The sequence below is a fragment of the Euprymna scolopes genome, chromosome 1 (assembly GCF_053919585.1).
Source record: "Euprymna scolopes isolate OS-2025 chromosome 1, ASM5391958v1, whole genome shotgun sequence".
Classification (NCBI taxonomy): domain Eukaryota; kingdom Metazoa; phylum Mollusca; class Cephalopoda; order Sepiida; family Sepiolidae; genus Euprymna; species Euprymna scolopes.
In genome coordinates, this window is record NC_136482.1 from 597675 (window position 1) to 617471 (window position 19797).

The 19797-nt window shown below is 37.0% G+C and overlaps 1 protein-coding gene across 2 annotated transcripts in view; it reads right to left on the bottom strand.

The window, feature by feature from the left end:
• Positions 1 to 511: 511 nt before the first annotated feature.
• The window catches only part of LOC145284406 (uncharacterized), a 43375-nt gene continuing 24089 nt past the window's right edge, over positions 512 to 19797 (bottom strand). For both annotated transcript variants that reach the window (XM_080133519.1, XM_080134115.1), the window contains 3 exons: positions 13107 to 13419; positions 6202 to 6284; positions 512 to 5386 (listed from right to left, as the gene is read on the bottom strand). In XM_080133519.1, the coding sequence (XP_079989645.1) occupies positions 693 to 5386; positions 6202 to 6284; positions 13107 to 13419 (5090 nt within the window). In that variant the 3' untranslated portion in view covers positions 512 to 692. The remainder of the gene's footprint in view (positions 5387 to 6201; positions 6285 to 13106; positions 13420 to 19797) is intronic.

The following is a 19797-nucleotide window of genomic DNA, read 5'->3' on the forward strand; positions in this document are numbered from 1 at the left end:
TTTTTTTTGCTCACCACACACTGTTCCAAACATCCGGGCACTCAGACTAGTATGTAATATATTGCTGCTGGACATTTTGTGGCTGTTCAACATGAATGGAGACTCAGCGATATTATTGTAACCATGTTATTAAAACTGTGAGAGTATTTATCAAAGTAATCTGGTTAATGTAGTATCAGAATACATCTGGTTATACAGTTTATCATTAATTAGCATATAGATATGTTAATTTAATGTTCGTAGTATGTTATCACCTCCTAATCAAATAATTTATAATCTGGAAACGGTAACATATGTACGTATGTCAAAGGTATTCCCATATTAATTTATAAGAAGAAAAAAATAGTTTTATGGCATATCCAACATTTTGGATAAAACAGAATGCCAATGATATACAATTATTTGCGATCATCATAGATTTGAAACCTGTTTAGCAGATTTCATAAATCGCGATAGTATCAACAAGACCAATCACCCCCCCCCCAAAAAAAAACAAAACAAAAAACAAATGTGTAGTGCATCAATTATTTCAATTTGTCGAGTCTTTGTCGCATTCTTTTCCGATTTGTAAAAAAAAAAAAAAAAAAAAAATTTTTTTTTAATTCTCTCTCCTACAAAAGTTGATCTATGTGTGAGGAAAGTGTGATGACTTCTTTATTAATTAAACCCACCATTTCCAAAGACTCAATTCCTCATGATTCTGAAGCTGGAGTTTCTGTTTGTGAGCTTTCAGTTGTAATTGCTGTTGTGTGAAGACTTGGGTTGGTCCTCGACGTCAAGGTGGGTACCATTGTAACCTGACTGGACGTACCAATAGATGAAAGGTTTACGTTCTTGCTAACCGCAGTAGAGAAAGTGGTAATTGGGGAAATAATACTGAGAGTCTGTGCTAGGCTTGATGTAACGGGTAATCCTTCCGTTGTAATCCCTGACATGGCAAGCTGCCTTAATTGCAACTCCGCCTGCGTTTTGGAACCCGAATCTATATTCAACAAGGCCGCGATAGTAGTCAACCGAGGTCGACTAGATGAGGTGGTGCTTGAAGTTGTAGTCACTTGACTGCTATGTGAATGAGATGTCAAGGCACCGAGAGTGGGGTTACTGGTGACAGAGGAGGCACTACTCAAAGACATCTTTTGCAAATTTAGTTCGTGAGTTGACACTGAAGGTATTAAATGGGACGTTGTAGTTAAATGCTCTGAAGTGGACGTCCCTAACATATGTTGCAATAGAGAGTTATTGGCAGCCACTGTTGAGATGCCAGTCGATGTCACGTTGGTTGCATCTGATGTTGTAGAAGGTTTATTAAGAGCTGAAAATCCCAATAAGTTCTTGCGAATTAACACATTGTCCTTGCTAAGTGTCTGCTGAGGGTAAGCCTGGTTACCCATGCTTATGGCTGTACGTACAGCCGAGAGAGACGTATTGACTAAATCTAATGTTTGTTTCTCATCTTTCTCGCGTTGAGCTTTCATCATCTCGCTTGTGATTGCCGGTTGCTGAGGTTGTTGCACAGAAATCTTCTGGACGGATACGTGACTACCACCAGCAGCAAACGTAGGCTGAGTGTTTATACCAAGTTGACTGGTTACAAAAGAGGAATGACTGGAAGCGACATGAGCCCCCACATCGGACGTGTTTGGAGTCGTTACCCAAACAAGTGTGGTAGAAGGTAAAGAAGTCTCAGGTTTTTTAACGAATGTTACATTTTTTTCAGTTGCCGATGTCACAGAAGCTACAGTCGCGGATGTTATCTGGGTGACAATGCTTGCATCCTTACGACCAGCCATCGATGTCCGCATTGATGAAAGTGCTTTCTCAGCAATAGCAACTGAATAAGGAGGTGGGGGTTTTCCAATCATGGCCGATGGACCATACGAAGGTATTATATAGGATTGAGATACTTGAGGCTCTCCGATTTGCATGTGAGGGAATCCCGTCGTGGAAACAGGTTTATTTATGGTAGCAAACTGCTGGGAAGTACTTGTAGTTGCTTCACTCTCTGAAGCAGAATTCTGCAAAAACGAAAGATCCCGAGACTGAGTCAAGGTGGACAGAGTTTGTTTCTCCTGCTGCGAAAGACCAGCCAAATCAAACGGTTGCAGCATGGATGCTAGTGTTAGGCGCTCTCGACCAGATGGAGACGAGAGTTCATTTGCTTGACTGACTGTTGGGTGGGCAGCTCTGTTAACAGTCTGACCCATAGTGGAGAGAGTAAACCTCTCTTGGTTGGAAGCAACAGTATCACCTGGAGTGACAAATCTTTTCCGAGTAAGCAAGGCCGATTCGATGCTTGTCTGCAGCAGACCTGAAGGCACAAATCGGGTTTGAGTTGTTGGGGTTTGACTGCTTTGACTAATAAGTGTATTCGTCTGACTAGTTGCTGGTGTTTCTGAAAGGGTTAGCTGTGTAGACAAGCTCCCACTTTCACTAGTGAGAGGTTTCCGTCCAAAGTTAGACAACTGCCTAGCAAGGCTGTGTGAGGCATCTGTTCGGGTGACCTGGACTTGTGACCCAAAGTGAGCTGGAATTACAGATTCTGCAGTCGTCACTGCGACAGATCGTGTAGGAGCCTGCGTAAAAATAGAAAGTTTATAGTCGGTAGAGTCATTTTTTTGTATTCCAAGTTGTGTTTGTTGTGCTGAGATTGCTTCTTCCTTACGCACCAAGAGTGAGGGTTGTGTGATGGCTGGAGATGGCTGCTGTGTCGTTGCTGGTTGTGCAACACTAGTGTTGATAGCTGGGAGACCAATGTGAGATGGGTTAGTTACAAGAGAAGCTTGGGAGTGATAAATCACTTGAGTGAGGTGGCCACTAGATTGGGAAGTGTTTGGAATATTCTCAGATGAGGAAAAAGAGACAACAGAAGCAGGGTGAGTTTGAGTACTTAAAGTGGTTGGTGATTGTGAAGCCATAAGGGTGGACAGTGACGGAGACGAACTGGCCAAAGTACTTTGAGGTTGATTACCATGCAATTGACTGACTTGGTTTATCTGGGGTTGATTGGCTTGAGTTAACTGAGAAATAGATTTAAACAATTGTGGGTGAGTGGTCGGATTCATTCGAGACTTGAATGCCTGAATCATCTGGCTCAAACTTGTTTGGTTCTGCGGGACTTGAGAAAGAGCCGCTTGAAGAAGTTGATGTTGAGACGATGTCTTACTCCAAACTTTAGGTGCTGGAGAGGCAGTCGTCACGTTCGGCTGGGTAGGTGCCTGACTAATCTGAACTGTTGACTGGGCTAGATGAGGTTGAGATGTCGTTTGTGCCATTTGTTGAGCATTTAACTGAGCCAATTGTTGCTGAACTAATTGCTGGTTTGAAACTAACTGTTGAGCCTTTACTTGAGCCAGATGTTGCTGCTGCTGAGCTGCTCTTTGTTGTCTTAAGGTCATCTGTATCCTTTGCTGTTTTATTAGTTGACTCAACTGTTGGGCCATCTGTGGTGACATGGATTGAGTTCCTGTTTGTTGCTGTTGGTTAAGCTGTTGTTGGGCCAGGGCCAGGGTTAATTGTTGCTGCTGCTGTGGTGTCAGCTGCGAAGTCTGTGCCTGCTGTTGACTAAGCTGTTGCAGCTGCTGTTGCTGGCTCAACTGTTGTTGAGCTAACTGCTGCTGCTGCTGAGCTAACTGTTGTTGCTGACTCAATTGCGCTGGTGGCTGTTGGTTCAACTGCAACTGTTGTGCCAACTGCTGCTGTTGGCTCATTTGAACTTGAGATGACTCTGTAACTGACACCATCTGTTGTTGAGCAACTGCCTGGTTAATTTGTTGCTGCTGCTGTTGTTGTTGTTGGGTGATGGCTTGAGCTCGCTGTTGTTGAGCCAGCTGAGATGCTTGTTGCTGGCTTGTCTGGCTCAAATGCTGCTGAAGGACTTGATGCTGTACTGCCTGGTTGAGTTGAGCTTGTAGTGTTGGCGTACTACTGCTTAAATGCGACTGAATTGTTGAGGTTGAGACGGTCAAGGGGGAAGCTAGGGACATACGTGGTTTGCCAACCATAGTCAATTTCGGTTTGTCCAAGGTAGATACGCGGGGTTTTCCTGAAAAGGTAAGTCGCGGTTTGGTGCCAGGTATATTCTGTTGAACTGTTCCACGCAGTTGACCGGTCTGAGCAATTGGAGGCTGTAACGCAGATGGTGATTGAGCTGTCTGAGCTAATGGAGATTGGGCAGTTGGGGACTGAGCAGGCTGGCTCATAGGTGACTGAACGGGTTGTGCCATGGGTGACTGAGCTAACTGTGTCATTGGGGACTGGGAATGTTGACTCATAGGAGACGGTATGGGCTGTGAAATAGGAGAAGGGTTGGTTTGGCTCATAGGTGAATTAACAGGTTGGGATAAAGGAGACTGACTAAGCTGAGTCATTGGTGACTGAACAGTATGACTCATGGGGGACTGGACAGGGTGAGTCATAGGAGATTGACAGGTATGTATCTTTGGAGAATGAGCAGGTTGGCTCAGAGGGGACTGAGCCGTATGAGTATGTGGAGAATTGGCTAGTGGAGAGTTAGGATGGTGTGTTTGGGTAACCCTGGTGATTCCAGTTTGAGGTGGAGCTTGACCAACTACAGAATTTTGATGGGTAAAAAGTGAGATTGTAGGACGCTGACCACTTGCAGTCTGTGCAGTGGTAAAATGTTGATGTGTCACAGAAAGTGTTGAGTTGGTGGATAAGGAAGAACAAGGTGCACCAATAGTAGAAGTAACAGAAGTGGTGGTGGTGGTGGCTGTGGTGTTGGTGGCGACAGCAGTAGAGGTTGGGTGCGTTGTAACTTGCGGGTGAGAATTTCGGTGTTTATTGAAGAGAGAATTAGCAGAGAGATGGGAGCTTACCATCGGTTCACTCATGAGAGCTTGAGTTAATGGGGTGAACTTTGTTGTGTTAGCCACACTTGTGTGCATCATAGATGCACAGCATGTTTGTACAGGACCTTCAGAACTGGTCTCCACTTCCATGACCCGACCAGCATTAGGCATGGCTTCTTTGTCAGTGGTAGGTATCTTCACACACCCGATTGGCGAAGGAGAAGTTGCTGGTGTTTTTTCACCACTAGTAGGAGTCTTCGGACTCGATGGAGTGCGAGGAGATGTAGATGCTGAGCGAAATGGTGATGAATATTTGGCACCAAGTAAACGGTTGTGAGGACTCTTTGCACCTGATCCCCGAGGAGTTGTCACAGGCGTGATTGAAGGTGCGTATTTCTCTGCAGAGATTGGGGTTCTAGGAGAGGAGAAGAGACGTCCACATGCAGAAGCTCCACGTGGAGTTTTGGGAGAAGCTTTTTTACGTTGGTCCTTAGAAGCTTCGGTTGCTTTCCTTTGCCGAATCATGTCATCTAAGACTTTATCCATTCTTGCAACACGTTTTTTGCCTTTTGAGGAACCTGGTAAAAAACAAATCAAAATTTTATACAAGTAATATATTATTGCTGACTATATGTTCTGAAACTTGGCATACTGATTAGGTCATGTAAAGTTGATGTAGAGAAATCCAAAAAGTCAAAAATGCCAAACAATCTATTATGAAAGTAGAATAACAATAAGTTTCCTATCAGTTAAAAAAAAAAGAAAAAGAAAAAAAAAAAACGAAAGAGAAAAGGAAAGAAAAAAGGAAAAATGCAAACAAATGCAGAAAAGAAAAGGAAAAAAAGGGAACAAAAAAAAAAAAAAAAAGAGCAAAACAAAAAAAAGAAAGGAACAAAAAAGAGACAGAAAAGGGGGGAAAAAAAAAAAAAAAAAAAGATTTCCAGAATTACTCTTACATCAGAAAAACGATTTTTTAAAAACTGTAGCATCTGCGTGCCCGTGAAGAAATGAAAATAAATTCGAAAAATCCCAAACTGATTAAGCAGTTTCATGTTTTAAAGAAAACTTTTTAAGCAAATTAATGAAAATTCATAGATATTATAGCACAAATCTAGCAAGTAGGAATTATTGTAGAGTTATCTCCCCTTTTTTTTTTAAGATTGCTTTTCCAAAATGGTGGGCATCGGATACTCATAAAATTTGATTTTCTTTTTTAAAAATAAAACTACCAAATCAATTTGTGATTTTTGGAATATATTTTCGTTTCACCACAGATATGTACATCAAACAGATGTTTCTTTATTTTTTATTTTTAATATGGGAGAATTCTGGACAAGAACCAAAAAGTCTTAACATCTAATAAAATAAAGAAGCATTAATCAATACAACAAACCTGGTGTTTTCCTTGGGGTTAATTTTGTGGTTGATGTCTCCAGGCTTGAATCATCAAAATCAAATTCTGTTGGTTGTGGCACTCTAGAACAAAAAATTCAAAACATTGGTAACATTTTTTTTTTTTTTTTTTGTTAGACCAAAACTTTTACAGAATTCCAGATAAATCATAATGTTATGCTGTTGGACTACCGGAAAACACAGCAAAGTAAAATAGTTGATTATTGTGATAAGTATTATAATAATTATTATATATTTGTTACATAGAAAAATATTATTGATACAAAAAGTTATGTTCTGTTGAAATATTTATATTTAATAGTTTGTAGAAATGTTAACACAAACGAGAATGTTAGAACATAAACAATAGAGATGATTTTAGTGATAGCATCAGGTGACGTATAACATGACATCATTTAGCAGGCGGGGGGGGGGGATGGTCTTTTTGAGATATGTGAAAATTTGTTAGTGTTCAGAGCTTGAAGGAGAGAGTTGAGGAGCCAACCAGTCAAATAGCTCAAAGCACCCCGAGAAGCAAAGGGTCCAACACCATCAAATGTTAGGATCTAGGATCAGCATTGCAACTTTCCAAAAGGGAAAAACTACTATGGAATAAAAAGTAATTCTTGGGAAGAATTTCCATTGCAGCTTTTCCATCAAGATAAGATCAAACATGAAGCAGATATGTTCCCGATTGGCCAAATGTTGAAACCCCAAAGAAGTGTTATTCATTCTTTGTATTGTAAAGGTATTTATGTATATCCTTGTCCTATCATGAACTGTATTTAAATGTACATACACACACAACAAACTCTAGATTAGATGATTACAATGCTAGATGGTCATAGACACACACACACACACTATATACACTCGCATACTATCGCACCACTAGATGGTCAGACACGATTCACACACTCCAGTTTATACAGATCCTACAACACAACAATAAAATAATGCACAAACTATATTCTTGATCCCTGTCCCCAAAATGAGGTTAAACTTCCAAACAAATACTCTCTTCTTTTCCCCAACGTGGCTTTATTAAATTTGGCAATCAAAAATGGATGGTATTATTTAACACTACTAAGACTAAGTTGCATTCCTTTAACAACTATATGAAGCCTTCCCAAGCACTGATACCCATGACAAATAATGCACTACCTACCTGAGAGTTCTCTCAAACTCCTTGGCTTAATATTCACAGAAAATATGAGCTGAAACAAGGACATTGTGAACACTGCAGTCTGCTGCAAAAAAGGTGGGTTCCTCCTCTCATGCTAGCAGATTACTTACTTCTGAGAGTATCCCGTACCTCTACCACTAATCTCTCACTGTTAGATACAGTTCAAAGAAGAGTCTCTAATCTAATAGATCCCGCACTGTCAACTAAGCTCCAACCCCTGTCTCATTGCTGAAATGTTGCATCACTGTGCCTGTTTTAAAGGTGCTTTGATGAACTCATTGCACTTGTTCCACCACGACGTACATAACCCCTGATAAACCCACTAAGCAACAAACTCACACCCCTTCACTATAGAGGTCCCTAAATGCTGGAAGTTTTTTTTTTTTTTTTTTTTACATCAGACAACTAGACTTTGGAATTCCCTTCCTGCTACCTGCTTTCCTGTCTGTACTAACATACAGAAGTTTAAATGTAATGTAAACCAACATTTTGCTCAGCTCTCCTAAATATGGTTCCAAATAGTAGCCCCTTAGATCCAAGTGTTGACGTGACTTGTTTGGAGTAAATATGATTAAAAAAAAAAAAAAAAAAAATTAATTCACTAAAACTTATTTTGTGAAGTTCAATACTTGAAACATTAAATAAAGATTTCAGTCACAATTTATTTGTAAACATAAAACAAAATCTTTCTCATTCATATAAACGTTTTAGTAATTTTGGGTAATGTCACTAAATCTAGTACGAAGTTGATTGCGAGAAAAAAAAAAATCTGTAAGCATCAAAATATGTTTTCTATGTTAAAATATTACATGAGTCATATTGATCCTACCAGCTAGGAGTCCAAAGCTAAATTTCACAACATCTGAAGACAAATGGTAACCGAAAGTTTGACCACTGGGAAAAGGTCCCTTGCAGAACAGGTGGAGACCAAAAGATTATTCAGAAAGGCCAGTCAACAAAATCCAACAGACCACCAACAAGATGCACTGACCTTCAACTACAACATCTGCAACCAACAATGTAGATTGAATCTAAGCTTATTCAGCCACAGAAGATGGAGCAAAGTCTTCTAGACTGGCATACCAACACACAAACATTATATAAAATGTAATTTTATTCAGTTACTTTAATACTAAGGTAGGCACTTTAAAAGAATTATAAAATTGGTCTGCCATATTTAAAATGCTTAATGCTAAGTTCCAGTCAACACATCGTTGAACTTTCTATGTCTTTTTACTTAAACATGAATGGCTCTTAATTCTCTTCCTTCTATGTAGTTAGTTTGGTGACCACATTTTTCTAGGTGTTCAGACAAAAGTTAAAATGTTGATTTGAGTCCGAGAGTTTTGAATCGTGTGACCAGCAGAGAAATAACCTTCAACATTGATAATTCTTTGGTAAAAGGATAAAATACATGTGTCTGTGGATAAGAATTTAATATATATATTATGGCAGAGTTTAGTTTCCTAGAAGTACATCCAATGAAACAACATGTGTACTAAAAAGTGCTCAATGAGTAAACAGAGCAGGTATATATATATATATATATATACATACATACATACACAATGTTTTCGAGGATAATTCTTGGCCTGAAGACGTAATCTCCCCAGCACGGGTGATTACAGAAACATGTATGCACATATGTAACCATCAATGTTTGTATAATATAAATAATATAAATTTAATAAATATAAAAATATATATAAAACTAGAAAACATCAAGATATTGTAGAATTGAATTTACAATAATTTATTCAAAATAAGGAATACAAAAAGGTGAAAGGTTCCTTATTCCATCGAGTTTCAAAGATAGGCTCTTCTCCTAAGAGAAAATAATGTTAGCAAAAGATACGTATAGGTAAATATCTATTTTTGCTGATTAACTTAATTTTTGAAAACATTCAAGAAAAATGTTTTTTTCTGAAAGAAAAAAGTTTACAGGAAAAATGAACAAGGCTACTCAGAAATATCCAATTATTTTGGTTGCAAATATCCCGTGAGAATCAAAAGTTTGTAATACATATGGCGATTAGTAAATCCAAGAAGAGTTCAGTAAGGATATAATTTTGAATCTTTTTAAAAAAATATCTGGGGTTGTAGAAGTGATGAGAAGTTTGTGTAGACGAATCTTGTATTGAAGAACAGGAGTAAAATTGCATTTATGGAATTAAATGTTCTTGCACATGAAGTCTTATTTAAAGAATATACAGTTCAAATGGAAAAGAGATAAAAACTTAATAACTAGATATGAAGTAGCACAGCATTGGCAAACCAACCTTCTATGGTCAAATGAAATCCTGGGTGGAATGAGTGGAAATTAAAAGCAATGGGGGAAAGAAGATTAAAAAAGTCAAAGTGTGTGTGTGTGTGGGGGGGGGAGATTTTTTACAATCACACTAATGTATGTACTTTAAAGGAATTAAATAGGGCAGAGAAGCAGAGTTATAGAGGGGGAAAGGGAGTTAGTATGAGGGGGATGGGAAAGGGAGAAGCCTACAATAGGAGAGGTCAAGTTACTTGGTGTAAAAGATTGTTTGAAATAGGGGAAAAACAGTAAAAGATAAATAACTAAGTAGATTCAGAAAGATGTATAATTAAAATATATATATACGTTGGTAAAATTTTTTTTGATAAAAGTGATATTTAGGTATAAAAGTAGCAATACACATGAAAAAATTTAAATGGCTTAAAATATTTCAATATTGGTATATATAGAAAGAGCCTGATAAGCTAAGTAAGAATCTTTTTAAATTTTTAAAATCCAAGTAAAATCAAGGAAGTTATGACTATTTTTATGCCCTGCGTGTTTGGAAAACTTTAAAAAATAAACAAAAATTATTTTAGAATTTAATGTAAAATGATTTCCCATTTTGAATCATTCGAGCGTTTTAGGGCAGTTACCTCACCCTTTTTCCTATGATAGATAAATCCTGGGTGTTTTTTGTTTGTTTTCTAAAAGGCGATTATGCTTGGTTTTTAGAGGGTCTTTGTACAATTATGAGAAGGTGGGGAGGTTGCCACTCTGACTTTGGGTTAATGATAGGGAAGGAAAATTATGTGTTAACATCCTGAAGACTTGATAGAAACAAAACAAAAACAATTTTAGAATTTAGAGTGGGGGTTGGTTTGACATAAATGTAAAATAATTCACCATTTCAAGACGATCCTAGCGTTTTAGGAGAGTTGACCAATTTATTTTTTTATGGGAGATTAATCATGTGCACTTTCTTTAAACGTTTTTTATGCTTTTTTTTTTTAATTTTTTTTACGCTTATATGAGCTCACAGAGGAAGTTTGTTTAGTGGGGAGCTCTGCCACTTGTACTTAGCGTTATTGTTAAGGCTAAAAGTTTTAGGAGGAGGCTTGCCACTCATACCTAGGATTAGACATAGAATTAAGCAAGTTTTTTTTTCTCTTTTTTAAGAGGGTGTTTGATACCCATTGTTAAACTTTACAAGAATTATGACAAACAGACAAAAATAAATGTTATTTAAAAAAGTGACGTCCCTCTAACAGAAAACATGATGCTTGGAAAAATATCAAGTATTTAAATTCTATTTAAATATAAAAAAAGAAACAAGTTTTTGCTAAAGCTTGTTAAAAATTTTGAATTAATGTTATTTTGATTTTTAATTACATTTCATGTCTTTTCCTACTGTTTTTATTTTTTAATTGAGCACTTCCTACAAATATTTAAATATTGATTATTTTTAATAATCGGGTAGATTAGTTTCCATTCGATAATAATTCACTGAAAACATTTTTTAAGGGACGAAAATTAGAAGTGTGTGTACCGTTCGTACACGTGAACCAAAACAATGATAATTCACATTTTCACTTGTTAAAATATTTTAAAATTTACTACTACCCAATTTTTAAAAATATTTGTATGGTTGATAACAGAATAGCTCTAACTAGACATTTAAGAATTTCATTTATAACCAGATTTTCAATTAAAAAAAAAATCGATTTGAAATAAAAATAAACAACAAAAACAAAATGTCTGTTTACATCATGTTATTGCTGCTGCTGCTACTATCACTAATACTACAGAAATTTTGATTCAAATTCATAACGATTTTTTCGGATATTATGTTTTTAAATTGCTACGTACCACTAGATAAAACACTGTTCAATCATCTTTTTAACGAATAAACATAGTAAAAAGATTGTTTTATTTAATAGTGAGTGTCCGAAGAAATTTTTTTTCAAAATTTTTAATACCCACCATTTTGAAATCTTTTTTTTAACACAACAAAAAAACGAGTCGTCAAATGAATTTCGGACACTCAAAAGTATTAAAAATTACATCTCTTTTGGCTAATTTCCAAATTTCATTAAAAAAATCTTCACAGAAACACGGTACGAATGTTTAGAAATCAGGGGGGGATCGTTACAAAATCTTACCGGAAATGCCGTTTTATGATGTTCACATTTTTATCACTTTATTTGTTTAAAACTCTAAAATTATATAATGTATGTTATTTACTGATTCATTTGAAAGTAAATTCATTTCTGAATAAAACGGCGATATTTTGAAGACTTAAAATGCTTTGGTTTTTAAAATATGACTATTTTAGCAGAAACCCCTTGAAATCTGTGATTATCCAAAGTGTTTTAACGGCCATGTGTATCGCTAATAAAAAAGTTAAAATTATAAATATTGAGAAAGTAAAAACTGAAAAATGTATGACATTCAAACTTATGTGTATCTAGTTAGAGAATAAAGTGGGGTGAAATGAATATGATGTTCTTGAACAGGTTGTAAAAGGGGGGGGTATCGCAAATGAAAAAGAACAATGGATTTAAAGCAAAAATAAATTTAAGTGAGGATATAGAAGGATAGATGTTAATTCATATTAAAATAAGGTAAGGGGGGAAATAATCGGAAAAGTAAATTTAAGGTTATGGTATTAAGAAGGAAGTAATGAAATATCGGGGGGGGGGGGATAAAGTTTTTATAGAGTAGAATGGTAGACAATAGAGTGGTATAGAATAGAAGAATCATGTAATGCCGAAGGGGAAGATACTGTCAAGGCACTAAATCGGGAGTTCTTTTGGGCTAAAAGTGGGGGAAAAAAGCTATGGGGGGATGCATTAGAAGGGTATAAAGAAGATTTGAGTTAAATAGTAATAGTCTAATTAAAATGACGTGAAGATAAAAAAAAACAGGACCATCGTAGCAGTAAGCAGAAGGGGATATGCTTACTGCTCTGATAATTCCGTTTTTTGATAGTTACTTCATTTTAATTAGACTAGTACCATCCAACTCAAATCTACTTTATACCCTTCTAATGCATCCACCCATAGCTTTTCTCCTCTATGCCGTCTATTCTGTACCACTCTATTGTCTACCACCCTATTGTATGAAAACTTTATATCTTCTTTTTTTTTTTGCTATATTTTATTACTTCTTGATCGTTCTAAATCTGAATAAGGTTGTTGTTCTTCTTTATATTTATATTTCTACACTTTCAAATTTGAAAAAATTTTTATTAATCTTTTATACACTTGTGAATTTTGCTCCTATTAAACTAAGATTACAAAGATAAATATCTTTATACTAGAAACTATCAAGATAATAGAAAGCTTAATATACTCAATAGAACAAAAAAAAAAAAAAAAAAATGATGCTGAAAATAAAAATTGAATAAATTACAATATTTATTAATCCGTACACACACATATATGTATACACACAAGTATTTGACACTTACTTCTTTTCCTCTTTCTGTTCTTCTTGTTTGGGTTCTACGGACAGATTGAGATCTGTCTCCATGTCTTCCTCCTCTTTCTCAATTTCTGGGGGACGTCTGCCCGGGCATCTCCACTTAAGTACCGGTACTCCTCCCTTATCCAGCTTCTCAAACATTTCAGCCACTTGATCCGGATAAGGGATCCACAGTCCTTGGAAGACATTGTCAGAGTTATATTTTTCATCATCACTGACATCGACGTCAAAGACGTCTTCATCATCCTCGGCTCGGACACTCATTTTTCTAACCATCTGGCTGGAGTTGGGAGAAGTTGCTGTGTACCCAGAAGAAAACCCGACAGAAACCAAAAAAGTAAAAAGAAGTTGATCAGCTTTCAGAAATTTAATTTTTAAAAATACATGTTACACGATATAAAAAATATTACAAACAATATTTCAAAAAGGCTTTGAAAATCTTTTTAAAAATATGCTGAGTAACATTCTCTTTTTGTAAATGTTAACATTAATGTGGTGCATAGCTAAGTTTTTTTTAAAAACATCTTTATCTTTCTTTTGTTTTGAACTAATCATTATGAACTTGGGCAATGTTTCCAAGCCTTTTTTGTACAAGCATTTAAAATTGTCGTAGACTCGTGAAAATTCAATATTTTATTGCTATACATCTTATGACTGACCAATTTTTATGACTTCAGGTTCAAATTAACAGTTACAGTAGGAATTGGGATGCATCCTACTAAAGACTAATTGTCAAAGCTGGTGAATTTCAAAAATACAATCTGGATGTGAGGACATTTTAGAAGAAAAATATACAATAAAATTCTGTTGTAAACTTGGAAAAAATGTCACAGAAACGTCTGGAATGCTTCAGATTGATTTTGATCCATCTTGCATGAATCAAGCATCAGTTTTTGAGTGGCATAAAAGATTCCAGGAAGGCAGGGAGTATGTGAGGGATGATGAGAGGTGTGGGAGGAGTAAGGAAGTCAGAACACCAGAGTTGATTGGCCAAATAAAGAATTTCATGGATCAGGACCGTTGTGTGTCTATAGAGACAATAAGTGCACAATTTGATGTCAGTGTTTCCAAACTGTACACATAATTATTAGCGATGAACTGGAGATGCAGAATATTTGCATGAAATTTGTCCCAAGGGTACTCCATCCTTGTCACAAACAATCTGATCAAGATGGGCATCAAGACAGTTCCTCATCATCCCTATAGTCCAGAGTTGCTCTCTATAACTTTTGGTTATTCCCTAAGCTCAAGGAAACCTTAGAGGCTTTCATTATGAAACAATTGAGATGAAAAAGGTTGTGACGAGGGTCATTGACACGCTCACACAAGAGGACTTCCAAGGAGCCTTCCAGATGTTGTTGGAACGGTGCAACAGATGCATTTCAGCCAGAGGAAATTACTTTGAAGGGTTCTAGAATTTCATGTGTGTACTATCAATAAAAGTGCTCATACGAAAAAAAAAAGTCTGGAAACTTACTGAAGGCACCTTGTATATTAATGCATTTTTAAATGGATTGGCAAATGCATGAGCAACAATATCTATGTACTTGGTAAAATCCTAAACTATTGAATTTGTCATTATGAATTATGGAATATGTATTTTAACCAAACGAGTGTGCAACATAAACACATTTTTTAAATTTCAGAGGATGTAACAGAAATCATTCAATAAGCCCCAAAGAAAAATTTAATTTAAAACTAATATATTTTAAAAACAGTATATATGCCGCTCTACTCCCCATTTAGGGGTACCAAATTGGTAAAAAGGGAAAATTATTTCCAAATCACATTTAGGTAAAAATGCACTTTTATAAAAATAATTGAATTCATTCAAAACGTATTGCAAAAACAAATAAAAACGTGTTATTTATTTGTTTTTGTGATATGTTTTATATATACTAGTATGGGTGTTCGGCATTGCCCGGATGTTTGGAGGTGTGTGTTGAGCAAAAAAAAAAAAAAAAAAAAGTGGTAGTAGGAAGGCAGGCTCGAACCCGTACCGCAAAGGAGGAAAAGAACGGGAGGGATGTGATGTCTTTGTTGTTATGACCACCGCCAAACCGGGAGTGACGTAGGTTTAAATTAAGGCTAGACAATCGAGAAGAGGGGATGACTTTCGACAATATCGGCAAAAAAAGCGACCCCTCCCTGTAGAAAAGTGCCCACTTGAGGGTGAAGAAATTAATGTTTTTAGCCAATTTTTCCGTATTTGTCGTCTGAATGGTCGAGCTTCAAAATGATACTGATCTTGTGAAAATCCGTCGCTTCTATCAAAAGTTTTAGGCACATGCAAACATACATAAATTTATAAATTTGTAGCTCAAATTTTTGACTCAAACTGATTAAAAAGCTTGCCCTATCTCTGAATACCCTTTATGTAAAATTTCAAATGTTTAGACCAGAAATTGTCTGAGTAATTTGATAGAGACCGCAGAGGTCAAATTTTTTTTTTTAACTTTGACCCCCTAAACATTTGTTTTGGGCTCAAATCAAGTTATTAAGTTAGATGGGTCCAAGGAACATATATCTAAAATTTCAAGTGTTTAGACGCAAAATTGTCGGAGGAGTTTGGTAGAGTTCTCAAAGGTCAAATCGTTGAACTTTGACCCTTAACAGCCAAATTTCTGACCAAAAACGGATTACAAAGATTTTCCCAAATCTCAATACCCTGTATATCAAATTTCGAGTCTGTAGACTGAAAATTGACAGAGTTATTGTGTAGGGAAATATACACAGACAGACACTTTCATTTTTATATATATATAATACACACACGCGCGCAGCCTAATTGAATATTGAAATACTCATATCTTTGGTTCTATGGGATAACACCCCATGAAAAGGTGCAGGCTTTTGAAAATTAAATGCATTATTCTATGGTTAAAATTTTATGACAATTGATAAAAAAGAACATGACAGCTCAAGCAAAAGTTACGTTTAAACCAGGACCAAACTCAAAGAAAACCAACCTGCCTCCTCCCTTGAGGCTTGCATTTACTAATATCCGCGGGCTTAGAACTAACTTAGATGATGTTGAGTCATTTCTCCTTGTAAACACCCCGGATATCTTAGCATTAAGTGAAACTAACCTTCACTCCTCCATACCCTCTAACCACTTTAACATGCCTGGTTATCTCCCACTCTACCGTAAGGACTCGGACAGACATATGCATGGACTTGGAGTCTATATTCGAAACACCCTCCCCCTAACTAGAGAAATAAAACTAGAATCAGAGGGCCAGACCTTTATGTGCTTCAGACTAAATATGCAACACAATATTAGCTACTTATATTTTCTCTACCGCTCTCCCTCAAACCAAGACTGTACCCTAATAAACAAAGTCTCAGACAGCATAGATATAGCACTCTCCCTCGATACTAGCGCACAAATACATGTATTTGGTGACTTCAATGTCCACCACAGTAACTGGCTAGGATTCTCAAATCACACAGATGTAGCTGGTAGCGCCACATATAGCTTCTCTATATCTCATTCCCTATCTCAGATGGTTACATTTCCGACACGTTTCCCAGACCAGCACGATCAACATGCCTCACTTCTAGATCTCTTTCTGACAACGGTTCCCAATGACTGTACAACAAATGCCCATAGCCCACTCGGGAATGCTGATCACGCTGTGATAATGGTAGCAATGAGCCTAAATTCTCGCCCTAAAACTGAAGACCCACTACTCAAAACAACGAGGTATTACAAAAAGGCTGATTGGGAAGCCATCAGGGAGCTCATCAGAGATGCCCCATGGCAAAATATCTTTACTCTTCCAGCGGAACAGTGTGCAAATGAGACAACTGAATGGTTCAAAACTGCTATTGAAGCACATGTTCCCGCACGGAAATACTATAGCAAGCCCCACTCCCCCCAATGGTTTACTTCTGCTTGTGCAGCTGCCATTTGTCAAAGGCAGCATGCGTTCCGCAGATTCAACCGACATAAGTCCAGCTCAAATAAACAGAAGTTTATAGAAGCTAGAAATAATTGTAAGAGAGTGATAGACACAGCTAAGTCAGATTACTCTGAAACCACCAGAAAGCGCATCGAAGCACAGAAATTAGGAACCCGGGATTTTTGGAAAATCTACAACAGCGTAGTAAATAATGGACAGTCAATTATTCCCCCACTAACAAACAATCATGAGGTTGCTTGCACGGCAACTGACAAGGCTAATCTGCTTGCCAGTCGGTTTGCCTCAAACTCCACACTGAACTCGGTACACCACTCACTCCCTGATTTTCCTCTGCGAACAGACGCCACACTTGACGACTTGAAAATCACCCCTTCTCAGGTACATGCTATTATAAAAAACCTAGACACCTCTAAAGCATGTGGACCAGATCTCATCCCGGCTGTGCTATTAAAAAAATGCTCTGCCGAGGTTGCTCCAGTTCTGTCCAAACTTTACAATAAATGCCTTAACGAATCTTGTTTTCCCGACTGCTGGAAAACCGCCTCTGTGGTACCAGTCTTCAAGAATTCTGGTGAAAGAACTGACCCACTAAATTATCGCCCCATTAGCCTCCTCCCGCTTTTCGCCAAAATATTTGAGTCCTTAGTTAATAAAGCCCTAGTCCAGCACCTAACAGCTGCTAAACTCTTGACTGACAAACAATATGGATTCAGGCAAGCCCGTTCAACAGCAGATATCTTAACTGTAGTTTCTGAACGTATATACCGTTCATTGGATAAAACAGGGGAGGGTAGAGCGGTGGCCCTTGATTTCTCTAAGGCTTTTGACAGGGTATGGCACGATGGTCTTCTAAGGAAAATTAGATCATATGGAATCACTGGAAGAATTCATAACGTAATTAAATCCTTCTTAAGTAATAGAAAAATCAAAGTTGTCCTCGACGGACGTACATCCAAACAATATGACATAAATGCGGGAGTGCCTCAGGGGTCTATCCTTGGACCTCTATTGTTCCTGATATTCATAAACGACCTCCCTGATAATATTGTTTCGGAGATGGGTATATTTGCCGATGACACCACTCTCTATAACAGATATGAGGGGAAAACAAATGAACACATATCCAAGAAAATGGCAGAAACACTAGAGGATGACCTCCAATCCGTAGTGGAATGGGGACAAAAATGGTTGGTCTCATTCAATGCTGCTAAGACTAAGCTTGTTTCCTTCAATAACTACAAGAAACCTTCTCTACCACCAATAGCAATGGCCAAGAACACATTGCCTGAAAGTACTTCTTTTAAACTCCTCGGCCTAACGTTTACAGGGAATATGAACTGGAATAGATACATTGAGAGCATTGCCAAGGCTGCTGCAAGGAAGGTTGGCTCCCTCTACCGTGCTAGAAAACTACTTACGCCTGCCAGTATCCTATACCTCTATAAGGCAACCATTCGCCCATGTATGGAGTACTGTTGTCACATCTGGGCTGGTGCATCTGCTGCTTGTCTCTCGCTCCTCGACAGGGTTCAAAAAAGAGTCGCAAACCTGATAGGTCCTGAACTGTCATCTGGGCTTCAACCTCTGTCCCATCGACGAGATGTTGCATCCCTCTGCCTGTTCTACAAATACTTTAATGGTGAATGCTCTGACGAACTGCAAACACTTGTACCTCCCCGACGTAACTACCCCCGACAAACCCGACAAGCTACTAAGTCTCATCCCTTTACAGTGGAGATCCCTAGGTGCAAGAAAGCCTTTTACTCCAATAGTTTCTTCCCCAGAACTGCGGGTCTTTGGAACTCCCTTCCGGGATTCTGCTTTCCCAACTGCAATGATATGCAGAAGTTCAAGTGTAATGTTAACAAACATCTTTCTACTCTTCTCCCTTCATAATGACCCCGCTAATTAATTCCCTAATCGTAGCCCCCTGCTTCAAAGTGGCACTGTGCCTTGTTTGGGGTGAAAATTGAATAAAAAAAATAAAAAAAAAAAATAAAAAAAATTTTAAAACCAATAAAATATGCCCAAATTGACCTACATTTGTAGATATAGTGTCCTGGCAAGCTAGCTTCAGTTTTGCTGTTTTGGGATGAATTTTGCTTAAGTTTTTTTTTTTTGTTTTGTTATCTCCCCTGTGGCCTTGCCAGGCCACTAATATATATCATAGAAAAATCTTATTTTTGAAAATTTATTCAAATTTAAAAAAAAAAAAAAAAAAAAAAAAAAAAAAACCTGTAATGAATGTATACAAAATTTTAATTATCCGACAAGGAGTACAAATAAACTTGAAAAACCTTAAACCTTATTCTGTAGAGTTTTGAAAATGCAATTCTTCTCATCAGAGGAAAGAGGTTTGCAAAATATACAATAAAGTTTGCAGGTTAATGCATTGAAAGAAACAGCAAATATAAAATTAATCATATTTGTATAAAAAAGTTATTAAACAGTAAGTGAAAGTTTATAGGGATTCATAGTGATTATGAAAGCAGGAAAAAGGATATGGTAAAAATCTAGTACACACACACACACACCTTTTAATAGTATAATATACTTTTAATATACAAAAGATATTTTTGGACTTGCCAGATTTATTTAAGCTCAATGAAAATGGATTGCACTTTCAGAGCAAATATGCCATTTGTAAGCAATTCAAATACGACAAGTATATTTATCACACATACATATAATTTTATTTGATATATGGTATATTCATAAAAGAATTTTTTTCAATTCTTTTCTAAGAAAAGA